Raw genomic sequence first — 11,207 nt, 5'->3', positions numbered from 1 at the left:
GGTGGCTGTTCAATTTGGTTATTTGAATTTTGTCAAGGAGGAAACTTTAATAGACTATTATTCTTCATGGCAATTACTCTTCGTGATAAATATGCTTTTGATCCATCTCATTGTCTTTCTTTTTCCCTTGGTCCAAGAAAGCAGAGTAAGTACTAAAAGAGAGAGAGCTGTAAGTCTTTCTTGCAACTATTGTTGCAAGTTTTGACAGCCTTCAGCTTCATCTAAGACTCCGTTTAGATAGTGAAAGTATTTTACATCAGTTTGTCATTATAATTTTTTTAATTTTTTACACAAAAAATAATTCAATTTTTTCAAATCCTAAAACAGTAATAATTGTTAACGGTGTATTTCGTACGCCTTTGGGTCGGATTTTAGCAACTCAGATCTTGAGTCTTTCACATGCACACTTAATAAAACACGGAGAGTGGGGGTCTTGGTCGAGATCAGGGAGTCTTCGATGCTGAAGTTAGTATATCTCCTTAGTAGTTTGTGCGTGAATTTAGAGGAATCTGAGAGTTTTTTGTAATTCGGGATCGACTTTTACATTAGGTTTTTGGTTGGGGACAGCTCATACATGACTTTGGGGAGCTTATGTCTCTTCAACTGTTCGCTAAGTCAGAATCCTTTAATATGATGTGGCTTTTGGAGTGGCATCATTAATGATGAGTAGAGTTCGGGGAGTGGTGCCATTAATACGACGTAGTTCTTTGATTCACTTTACTCTGCGGACGTTCCTTGTTAAATCCCTTTATGTCTGCTATTAGAAGATCAATGGTTCTCCATATTTTCTGCTCACCTGGCTATGCAGGTTCCCGATGGTAGGGTGTCATCGGGAAGGTGCCAGAGCAGCAAGTCTCTTCTACCCTTACTGTCTGCTTTCCCCACGTGTGGCTTGCTTCATGAGTGTGTTTTGTTCATGGGCCGAATACTCTACAGCGACCCACTGACTCCTTTTAGAGGAAGGTTGTTGGGTTTGGCTAGGCTTGACCAGACTCTCTAACTCACTTCCTAGTGGTTCCTCATGGGCTTGTTATACTGACCGATGAGAGGGAAAACTCCCTTACAGTTACCCTACCAATTTTTATTGGACTAGTTCGATGGGAATTCCTTTTGCCTCTTTCTTTATGCTATTATTTTCCCGCAGTCGCTACTGTGGAGATCCTCTTCCCTGGAAATGAGTGGTTACTACTCTCTTGGCTCTTCTACATGTCAGGTTCTAGGCTTTAGATTATGCCCGTATGGTTTTTTCGTCATTTAATGATGTCAGGCGACGGTTCCTCTCCCGAATTTGTTGGCACATTTTCTGACGGTTGGATTTTGCACTTGATTGCATCCTTCCAATTCCCTTAGCATTGATGGTGTCAGGCGGCTCATCCTCTTCATGTCATATCATACAGTACATGCAGCGAGATAAGTGGACGTCTTGCCAGCTTCGTCGTTGGGGTCTATTTATATTCCCCCCTTCGTCGTTGGAGCTTCCTTCCTTTCTCTTTAAACTTCTCTCTGCATGCATTATGTCTTCCATTCTTCCGTCTTTACTTCACATGGCTTCCAAGAATTCTTCACGTCCTTCCCTTAAAAACCCCAAGCCTGCGAAGTCTTCTGGCTCTTCGCATGCTCCCGGGGGCCTAGATCCTTCTGAGGTCCGCATCGAGTCACAAAGATTTGACAGGTTCTCATGGTGGTCGGTGGTGACTTCTCGTGAGTTGGAGTCGCTAAAGACAACCTACAAGGTGTCAGGAATCGTAGAGTTTGAGGTGTCGTCCCCCAATGAAGGCGCTATGTCCCGGAGGGAGATAGCGAGGGTCGAGGGGGTTCTGGTGGATGCATCCGAGACTAAAGTCGCGGCGGTGTCACTAGAGGTCAGCAAAACTTCGGCTGTTGCGGTCGATGCCGGGGCTTCACTGCCCTCCACTTACACCACCCTGGCCTTGGCTTCGGCGGAAGCTAGAGCTGGGGCCGAAGTTGGCGAGGGTGGTGAGGCCTCGGCCACTTTGGTGGACGCTAATGTTTCTTTGGCCTTCATTGACACCATCCCGGCCTTGGCGTTAACTAGGGCTGGTGCTAAGGCAGGGACGATAGCGGTGGGAGAGACTGAGGGAACCCCCCTCGGCCTTGGTACAAATGCGTCTACAGTTGGGGAGGCTCTAACAGTTTCCACGGGCTCAAGGGTCAGAGAAATTTTCGAACATGCCATGGAAGTAGATGGTAGGTGTTGAGGCACTAGGGTGTGATGGCATGGTGCTCGAGAACCCTTCTAAGGAGAGGGGGGATGCTGCCCCAAAGTCGGCAGTAGGTGAGGCCTGTGTTGACCGTGTCCAGGAAATGTTTAGGAGGCTCAGGGAGTTCTTCTCCGGTGTTAGCTATCGACTCACCACATTTCCCTTTAAGCTTTCTTGGTGCCTTTTCCTTTGACACTAACTTGAAATTTTCATGGCAGGGCGTAGAGCAGTTGGCGGCGTTCATTGTGGATGATCGGGAGGGGCTGGAAGACAATAACCTGGTGCTTCGATCTTTGTCACGGTTGACCTTGCATTGTGCCAAGGAAGAGAGGGAGAGAAAAGAGGAGTTGGAGGAAACCCTCGCCAAGGTGCAGTTCAACCGGCGATGGAGGCAGAAGAGGATATTCCAGCTTCGTCAATGCAAGGCCCAACTTAAGTCTGACTTAGCGAAGTCCCAGGAGGAGGCTGGCTCACTTGTCTCAAGCATTAGCCACAAAGGCAAGGGTCAACCTTCAGGGGTCATTCAATTTCCAGCAGAAGGAGTTGGAGTGGCTTCAAGCTAAAAATTCGAAGTTGCTCAAACAACACGACTCCTATGCCCGGTCTTACAAATGGTTGGAGGGGAGGTTCAAGGAGGCCTCCGAGTCTTTGCAAAAAAATAGGGACTCTCTCAAGGCCAAAAATAATAGAGTGAAGGACTTGGAGGCTGAGAAAGCTGAGGTCGATCGTGTGATATCCGCCCATGAGGCCACCATTTGGGGCTTGCGCTCTTGCCTTGATAGCGCTGAATCCGCCCTTCCTTGGCTACGCGAGGAGTTGTCACACGTTCGTTTGTTCAGTGATGACACTTGGAATTAAGGCTATCTGGAGGGTTTGGAGAGAATGAGAGATCACGTGCTTCTGAATCCTTGAAGCAATTTGAGGGCATTGAAAGTGCAAGAACTCCCTTCATTCTTGGTGGTGTTGAAGCGTGGTGCCTCGATAGGGAAAGAGCTGATCTCGAGCGCACTCTCAGACAACCTTGCCAACTGACTACTCTTCCCGTTGTATTGATGTATCTTCATTTTCCTTTGCCTGTACTTATGTTGTTGGAGTCTACATTGATGGAGATTATGTTGTTGGAGTAAGGAGTCGAGATATGGCTAGGCGAGACGTGTTTTATTCTTGAAAAGCCACACTTTCACTAATAGAGATTACACTATTGACATGGAAAATGTAAATTACAAGTCATAAAGTTTTTTAGCAATAAAACTTCTGTAGGTGGTCGGAGTTTCGGTGGTGTGGCAGCTCGTTCCCTTGGGAGTCTCAAAGTCAATAAGAACCCGAGTGGTTGTTGGCGGTGACCACATAGGGGCCTTCCTAGCTTCCCTTCGTGGTAGTTGTTCCCGTCTGTTTCAGCACGAGATCCCCGACTTTGAATGCCTTTGGGCATACCCCCATTTGTTGAAACATTGTTCTGCCCTCCTCTTGTTGATGGTTGTCCTTACTTCAGCTTCAAGTTTGTCCTCCTTCAGTAAGTCAAGCTACTCTTCTAATTGCTTGTTGTTGGAGTCTTGCTCGAAGTGAGGGCGAATGGAGTTTCTCCTGTCAGGCTCACTATGATCCGGTACGCCCATAGAACTGTGGGAAGTTCCTCCACCCAAACACCCTTTTTGTCGTCAAGTTTCTTTTGGAGTATTCTCATCAATGTCTTGTTGGTTGCCTCTACCTGCCCGTTGGACTGAGGATGTCTTGGAGACAAGTAGCGAAATTTGATCCTCGGTTCCCGACACTAGTCTCAGTAGTGGTCAGAGTTAAACTGTCTCCAATTATTTGATATGATGACACAGGAAATGGCGAAGCTGCAAATGACCGTCTTTCACAATAAGCGTGTGATGTTGCTTGCTGGCCTCGACCTCTACTCACTTGGTGAAGTAGTCTACTGCCACTACTACAAATCTTACTCCTCATTTTCCCGAGGGAATGGAGCCTACTAGGTTAATTCCTCATTGGGTGAAGGGCCACAATGAGGTGATTAACGTCATTTCTTCTGGCGGGTAATGGGGCACTTTGGAGTATTCTTGGCATTTCTTGCACTTCCGCACGTACTTCTCAGCATCCTATAAGGCGCGAGGCCAGTAGTACCCCACACTCATCATTTTGCCTGCCTGCACCTTTCCTCCGGAGTGGTTGCCGCAAATTCCCTCGTGTACTTCCGCCAACACGTATTGGGCTTTTTTGAATGAGATGCACCTCAGGAGAGGTGTGGAGTATCCCCTTCGATATAGGACCCCCTCAACTAGAGTGTAACGCGATGCTCTGTTCCTGATCTTTCTGGCTTCACACTTGTCGTTGCGTACCTTGTTGGCACCTATGTACTTGACAATATCCAACGCCCATTTTGGAGCTCTTGAATTTACCTCTACCACTTAAATTCCCACGGCGAGTATTTTGACAGTCCTGATCATCGTTCCTTCTAGCAAGGGAGAATTTTCTTGCCCAGACGCCGCTTGCGCCAATTTATCCCCCTTTTGATTCTCGGCCTTCAACACTTGTTGGATCTGAAAGTATCCGAAGTGGGCGCGCTCAGCCTCTATCAGTGTTAGATACTTCTTCAATTTTTTGCTCTTCACAACGACCTCCCCTGTACTTGATTGACCACAACTTGAGAGTCAACTCGCACCTCGACTTCTTTGGCGCCTAGAGACCTGGCGATCACCAGACCCGAGAATAGTGCCTCGTACTCTGCCTCATTGTTCATGGTTTTGAATGCCAACTTGACAGCATAATTATACTTTTTACCCTCGTATGTAATAATATGCACCCCTACACCCCCTCCAGCTCGGCATGATGAGCCGTCAACAAATACCTGCCAGGGTTTCATGGGAGGTGCATGTTCGACCTGTTTTGGGAAGCCGGTGAATTCTGCCACAAAATCTGCCAACACTTACCCCTTAATAGTATTTCGTGGTGCGTATTCGATATTGAACTCGCTCAGATTCATGACCCAGTTTGCAAGGCGGCCTAAGGTATCCGGCTTTTGTAGGATCTTCTTCAGGAGGGTCTCGGTGAGGACCCTTACTAGATGAGCCTGGAAGTACGAGCAAAGTCTTCGGGTGGTCACCACTAAGGCAAAGGCGAGTTGCTTTATGCGTGGATATCTAGTCTTTGCTCCTAGGTAATCCTGGCTGGTGTAGTACACAAGCTTTTAGACCCCACCTTCATCTCGAACTAAGGCCGATGAAGCCGCCAGTGGGGAGACTGATAGGTACAAGACCAAAGTTTCTCCACATCTGGGTTGGCTGAGGAGCGAAGGGCTGGTGAGGTATTTCTTGAGAGCCTCAAACGCGTGGTTGCACTTTTCATCCCATGTTCGCACCTTTCGCAAAACCTTAAAAAATAGTAGGCACTTGTCGGTGGATCTTGATACGAATCTGTTAAGGATTGCTACCCATCCGACTAGTTTCTACACTTCGTTTATGCTTTGAGGATGGGTCATGCGGAGTATGGCTTCCACTTTCTCCAGATTAGCTTCTATTCCCCGTTCTGACACTATGGAACTCAGGAATTTTCTGGAGCTTACACCGAAGGCATACTTCATCGGGTTCAACTTCATCTGGTATTACCTTAATACTATAAAGGCTTTGTGGAGGTCGTCCAAGTGTTGCTCGGGGGTTCCACTTTTTACCAGCAAATCATCCACGTAGACCTCCATGTTTCTCCCAATCTGATTTTTGAACATACGGTTGACCAGCTGTTGGTAGGTGGCCCTTGCATTTTTCAGCCCAAACAGCATGGCAGAGTAGCAATATAATCCCCGATCGGTGATGAATGAAGTCTTCTCCTCATCATTCGGGTTCATGGGGGTCTGCTTGTATCCGGAGTAGGCATTCATAAAGCTGAGCATGCATTGACCCGCAGTGGAGTCGACAATCAGGTCGATCCGAGGTAACGAGAAGCTGTCTTTCGAGCAAGCCTTATTTAAGTCGGTGAAGTCAACGTACATTTTCCACTTGCCGTTTTGCTTCTTCACCAACACCACGTTGGACAGCCAGTCCGGGTAATGGGCCTCTTGTATGAATCCTGCCGCAAGTAACCGATCGAATTCTATGGCTATGGTTTCATTCTTCTCTACGCTGAAGTTTCAGAGCTTCTACCTTACTCCCTAGGCTTTTGGGTCCACATCAGGTGGTCATGTATGATCTCTGCGTCGATTTCGGACATGTCCTCGTGACTCCAAGCGAAGACATCCTAGTGTTCCGTTAGGAGTTACTGCATGGCTTTCCTTATTTTGAGTGTCATCCTGCTGCTGATCCTGGTAGTGGCTTCTAAGCGGCTTGGGTTCGTCTCCACCTTCCTAAGCGCCTACTCATCTCAGATTTCCCCATTTACTAGGGTGCACTCAAGCGAGGCAGGAGAACGTGGTCATTGGCCGAGGTGTGGACCACATGCACCCAGCCGCCCTTAGCTTCAATTCTTGCACGTAACACTCCTGTGCTAGAACCTGCTCTCCTTGGATTTCTCCCACTCCCTGAGGGGTTAGGACTTCATTTTCAACCGGTAGGTTATTGAGGGTAGGTCTGTCAATTATGGTGTTGTAAGACGAATGGGTCTTTACCACCAAGAAGTTGACCATGACAAAAGCTGTACAGGGGCGCCACCCGCCAAGATAGATAGTGTGATGGTCCCGACCGGCTGGACCATTTTCCCAGAGAAACCCTTGAGTGGCATGGGAGTTGGTTGGAGTCGGGTGGTGTCTATCCTCATCTAGGTAAAGGATTCCCAGAAGAGTATGTTTGAGGAGCTGCCGTTGTCGACAAGGATTGTCCTAGTGGTGAAGTTGGTGACCAACATAGTCACCACTAGGGCATCATCTTGTGGATAGAGAACCCCCTCCTCGTCGTCTTCTCCAAATGAGATAACGGACGCAGATTCGCTTCTCCTGTATTTGGTGGGGTGGTATTCTGCTGAATACACTTCTCGATATCTCGCTTGCCAGGCCTGCGCCTTCTAACTTGATGAGGTTTGCGATGGTCCTAATTTCCCCCAGCTGTGGTCCTTCCTGATGTGGTGTGCAGGGGCGGCCTTGCGAGGGTCCCCGCGCAGCTACCCTTTGCCTCTGGCTCCCTTCCCTCTTTGGCTTTCCGACTCTCTCCGCACTTCTTCACTGTAATCTCCTCCTCCACTCCCGCTCTCGCCTCCGAGCAGGAAGGTACTGTGGCCTCGGTTGCCCAGCCTGCTCTCTTTCTTCTTTCAATGAAAGGCAATCTTTAGTATTACTAGTGTTGGATTAATGGTAGGTGCAATAACGGCAATTGGTGCTCTTGTAGCCATCTTCTTTGGCAGATTGACGGTCGTTTTTTTGCATGGTGAGTGTTGGTAGGTCAAATCGAAACCCCAGGCCTCTTGTAGGGGCTTCTTCTCTCCTATTGTCACGTGGTCCTTTCTCTGATTTCTCGCGCGCCTTGCCTTTCGTTGGTGCCTTTCATTTATTTTCTGCCTGTTCCAATTCTTTCCTTGTCGGCTCGGTCAAGGCCCGAAGTGTGTCCTCTACGTTAATAAAGTTGTTGACTTGATCCATGAACTCTCGCAGCGTGGCGGGAGTTCTCCTTGCCAATTCTGCCATGAACTGGGATCGGAGCCACACTCCTCCTAAAAGGGCTACCAAAGTTATCTTCTCATCTTGGTCCTCTATAATCATGCATTCTTTGTTTAACCTGGATAGGTATATCTTCAGGCTTTCATCTTCCCCCTGCTTAATGGTGAGGAGGTACGCTGAGGGGCATCTTCTTCTACTGCTCGCCATAAATTGTGTGAGGAACAGACGGGTGAGCTCCCCAAAACTGTCTATGGACCTAGGTGCCAAGGATCCAACCCATACTCTTGCCGACCCCTTCAAGGTCAGTGGGAAAGCTCTACAAGCCACTTCTCTTGGGAAGTTATGCAGAGTCATGTTAGCTCTGCAGGTTTCCTGGTGTTCGAGTGGGTCTCTGGCCCCATCGACATGTCCATGAGGGGAACTCAAAACTTCGGTAGTAGGGGCACAACCATCACCTCCTCGCTGTAGTGTTGGCCCGTGCTAGTGAGCAGTTGGTCTACTGATGACGATGTTCCCATCTTCCTTGTCATTTCCTCATATTTCCCTTTAAGGTTTCGCAGCTCATCTTGCGTGTTTTTTCTTTCTTCCTCCGCATCACCTTCCTATATTGCTTTTCTAGACTCTACGTGCTTGTTGTTGCTTGGTCCTGCTTCATTTTCTAGTCTTTTGGTGGCTACTCTGAGTGTTTCGTTCTCTTTTCGGAGGGTCTCCACTTCGATAGTTAGCTTTCCTACCAGTTGTTCCATCGCGGTGAGCCTTGCTTCCATGTTTGTTAACGTTGCTTCTTCTTGTCCCTGAATTGTCTGAGAACGGGTTGTCACAGGCATACGAAGGACACGTGAAGTCTGTAGTTATCCCATAGACGGCGCCGCTGTTAACGTCATGTTTCATTTGCCTTTGGGCCGGGTTCCAGCAACTCGGGTTTTCAGTCTTTCACCTGCACACTTAAGAAAACATGGAGAGTGGGGGGCCTTGGTGGAGGCCAGAATCTCCGATAATAAGTCAATATATCTTCTTAGTAGTTTGTGCGTGAGTTTAGAAGAATCCAAGAGAGAGTTCTTCGTACTTGGGGGTCGGCTTTTATATTAGGTTTCTGGATGGAGACAGCTCATACTTGACTTCGGGGAGCCCATGTCCCTTCAATTGTTTGCTTAGTCAAAATCATTTAATATGGTGTGGCTTCTGGGACGGCGTCATTAATGCAGCGTAGAGTTTAGAGAGTGGCGCCATTAATGCGGCGTGGCTGCCTGATTCATTTTACCCTTTGGACGTTCCTTGTTAAGCCCTTCCATGCCTGCTGTCAGGAGATTAAGGATTCCTCATATTTCTCACCTACCTGCCTATGCAAGTTCCCATGGGTAGGGGGTCCTCGGGGAGGTGTCAGGGCGGCAAGTCCTCTCTGCCCCTACCATCCACTTTCCCCACACATGGGTTGCTTTCGTGGGTGGGTTTTGCTCATGGGCCAAGTACTTTGCAGAGTCCCACTGACTCCTTTTAGAGGAGGGTCGTTAGGCTTGGCTGGGCTTTTTGACTTACTTTCCCAGTGATTCCTCATGGGCTTGTTATAAGGGTCGATAGGAGGGAAAACCTCTTACAATAATATTCAAATAATATATTCTAATAATATTTTATTCAATTTTTAATTTTTATCTCAACCCACTATCCAAACGACACCTAAATCTTGCCATACCAGGAACTCTTCTTAAGAACCTACGCACATGATTTATGATTAAAAGATAAATAAATAAATAAATAAATAAATAAAATCTCACATCTTACTCGATCTGATCTTTTGTACGTATCATATGATTTTCCTTTATGTAGCAATCGAAACAACTATCCTAAGAAAACTAAATAGAAAGGTATGTGCTTTCGTTTTTAATTCAACCTTAACCTTGACTTGCATGCTTTTCACCTTCTCTAAGGGTTTACCATTAGATAAATAAATAGGGAAAATGCTAGTTGGCCCCAATGATTGAATTATTTATTTTTTTCTCAATTTTCATTTTTTCTTAATTAAAAATTGATTTCTTTAACTGATTTTTCTTGTAAAACCCCCAAAATTAATTTTTTTTTAAAAAAGGAGTAAGCTAGAAAAGAAAGATAGAATGGGTCGCTACTCGATCATAGATACAGGTATGACGAGAAGAGAATGTAGCAATGACCAATAATTTTCTCCAAGGACTGAACAATTTGATAAATTTTATAAACGAAAAATCACAATTTAGATCTTCGAGTTTGTACTTTTTCAAAACTGGTTCATAGGCTTGCTACCTGCCCATCCGACCACCCCACCCCCCATGGGAGGGGGGCTGGGGTTGATCCTAGGTCCCAGCTTCGTCCCGCTTGGGCGAGTGACTTTGCTCAAATTCTGGCAGGCAGATTGGCCTACAGGCATTCTTCCCTCCATAGAATAATATATAAACCCAGGTGAGCAGGGACAATGCCCGACCCAGCACCTGCCCCCAGCTTTCCCAAGGGGATTGGCGCTCATCCATTTGCCTGCCTGATACAGGCATACTGCTCCTCCCTCCCTAAGCAAGGCCTGAGTGAATGGACCTATGCGGGTACCTAGTTCCCACCCCTACTAGTACATAAAGTTTAAAACTAGAGTGGTGCTACACCCACCGAGGGTGTAACCCGAGGATGGGTCCCGATAAGACCGTTTGGCCTTTTTTTTTTTTTAATTTTTTTTTGATTTTTTTCATTCATATTTTTATACTCTTACATATATTTTTTTAAATACAACATCATTAAAAAATGCTTCCTTATTTTGAAACCTAATACTTGAAGTTAGAGTTCAATTTCAAACCTACGAGGGAGTTGTAGAGTTCCAGCAAGCATAGAGCAAACTTGCTAGGGAGCTAGTGGGTGGTGCAGGAGCAAGAAGGGGGGGGGGGGGGGGTAGATGGAGGGCACCAATTGATAGCCATGTGAAGTGAACTAGGATGCAACTTTAAATTCGAAGGAGAGAAGGATGGGGATCGGAGTAGTTATCAGAGATGCTCAAGGTGAAATCTTGGTTTCCTTATGTAGTTCAAAGGGGAGGGTTAGTAGTCCTGTTATAGCCGAGCTTCATGCATTATGGAGGGCTTTGAAGTCATGTGCAGAGCTAAGCTTTGAGAAAGTAGTCTTTGAAGATGATGCATTGATAGTTGTAAAGGTTGTAAATAGTGGAGTGGTAAGGTATTTATTTATTTATTTATTTTTCTCAAGTGACTTCATTAATAAAATAGCATTAGTACAAGAGTAGATTATATTACAAACCATTTCATGAGATCATGCTTCTAGTATCTAAAGGAAGGCCCTTCCCACTATGAAAATCTAATAAACACGCTGGGATTTCTATCAGAGGGATTTTTCCAAATTTATTGTTGGAATATGCCCATTGCGCTATTGAATGCGCG

At 46.5% G+C, this 11,207-nt stretch overlaps 1 protein-coding gene across 1 annotated transcript; it reads right to left on the bottom strand.

Annotated features, from left to right (window-relative positions):
- Positions 1-7,686: 7,686 nt before the first annotated feature.
- Positions 7,687-8,154, bottom strand: LOC108988479. Its single transcript, XM_018961750.2, has one exon. It carries the CDS (start codon positions 8,152-8,154, stop codon positions 7,687-7,689), a length of 468 nt encoding a protein of 155 aa, XP_018817295.1.
- Between the last annotated feature and the right edge of the window lie 3,053 nt (positions 8,155-11,207).

This window comes from Juglans regia, chromosome 13 (assembly GCF_001411555.2).
Source record: "Juglans regia cultivar Chandler chromosome 13, Walnut 2.0, whole genome shotgun sequence".
In the NCBI taxonomy this organism is placed as follows: Eukaryota; Viridiplantae; Streptophyta; class Magnoliopsida; order Fagales; family Juglandaceae; genus Juglans; species Juglans regia.
This window is presented reverse-complemented; position numbering and strand designations above follow the sequence as displayed.

Excerpts from the sequence above, each read along its gene's own strand:
- LOC108988479 (XM_018961750.2), bottom strand. The coding sequence starts at position 8,154 with ATGACTCTGCATAACTTCCCAAGAGAAGTGGCTTGTAGAGCTTTCCCA.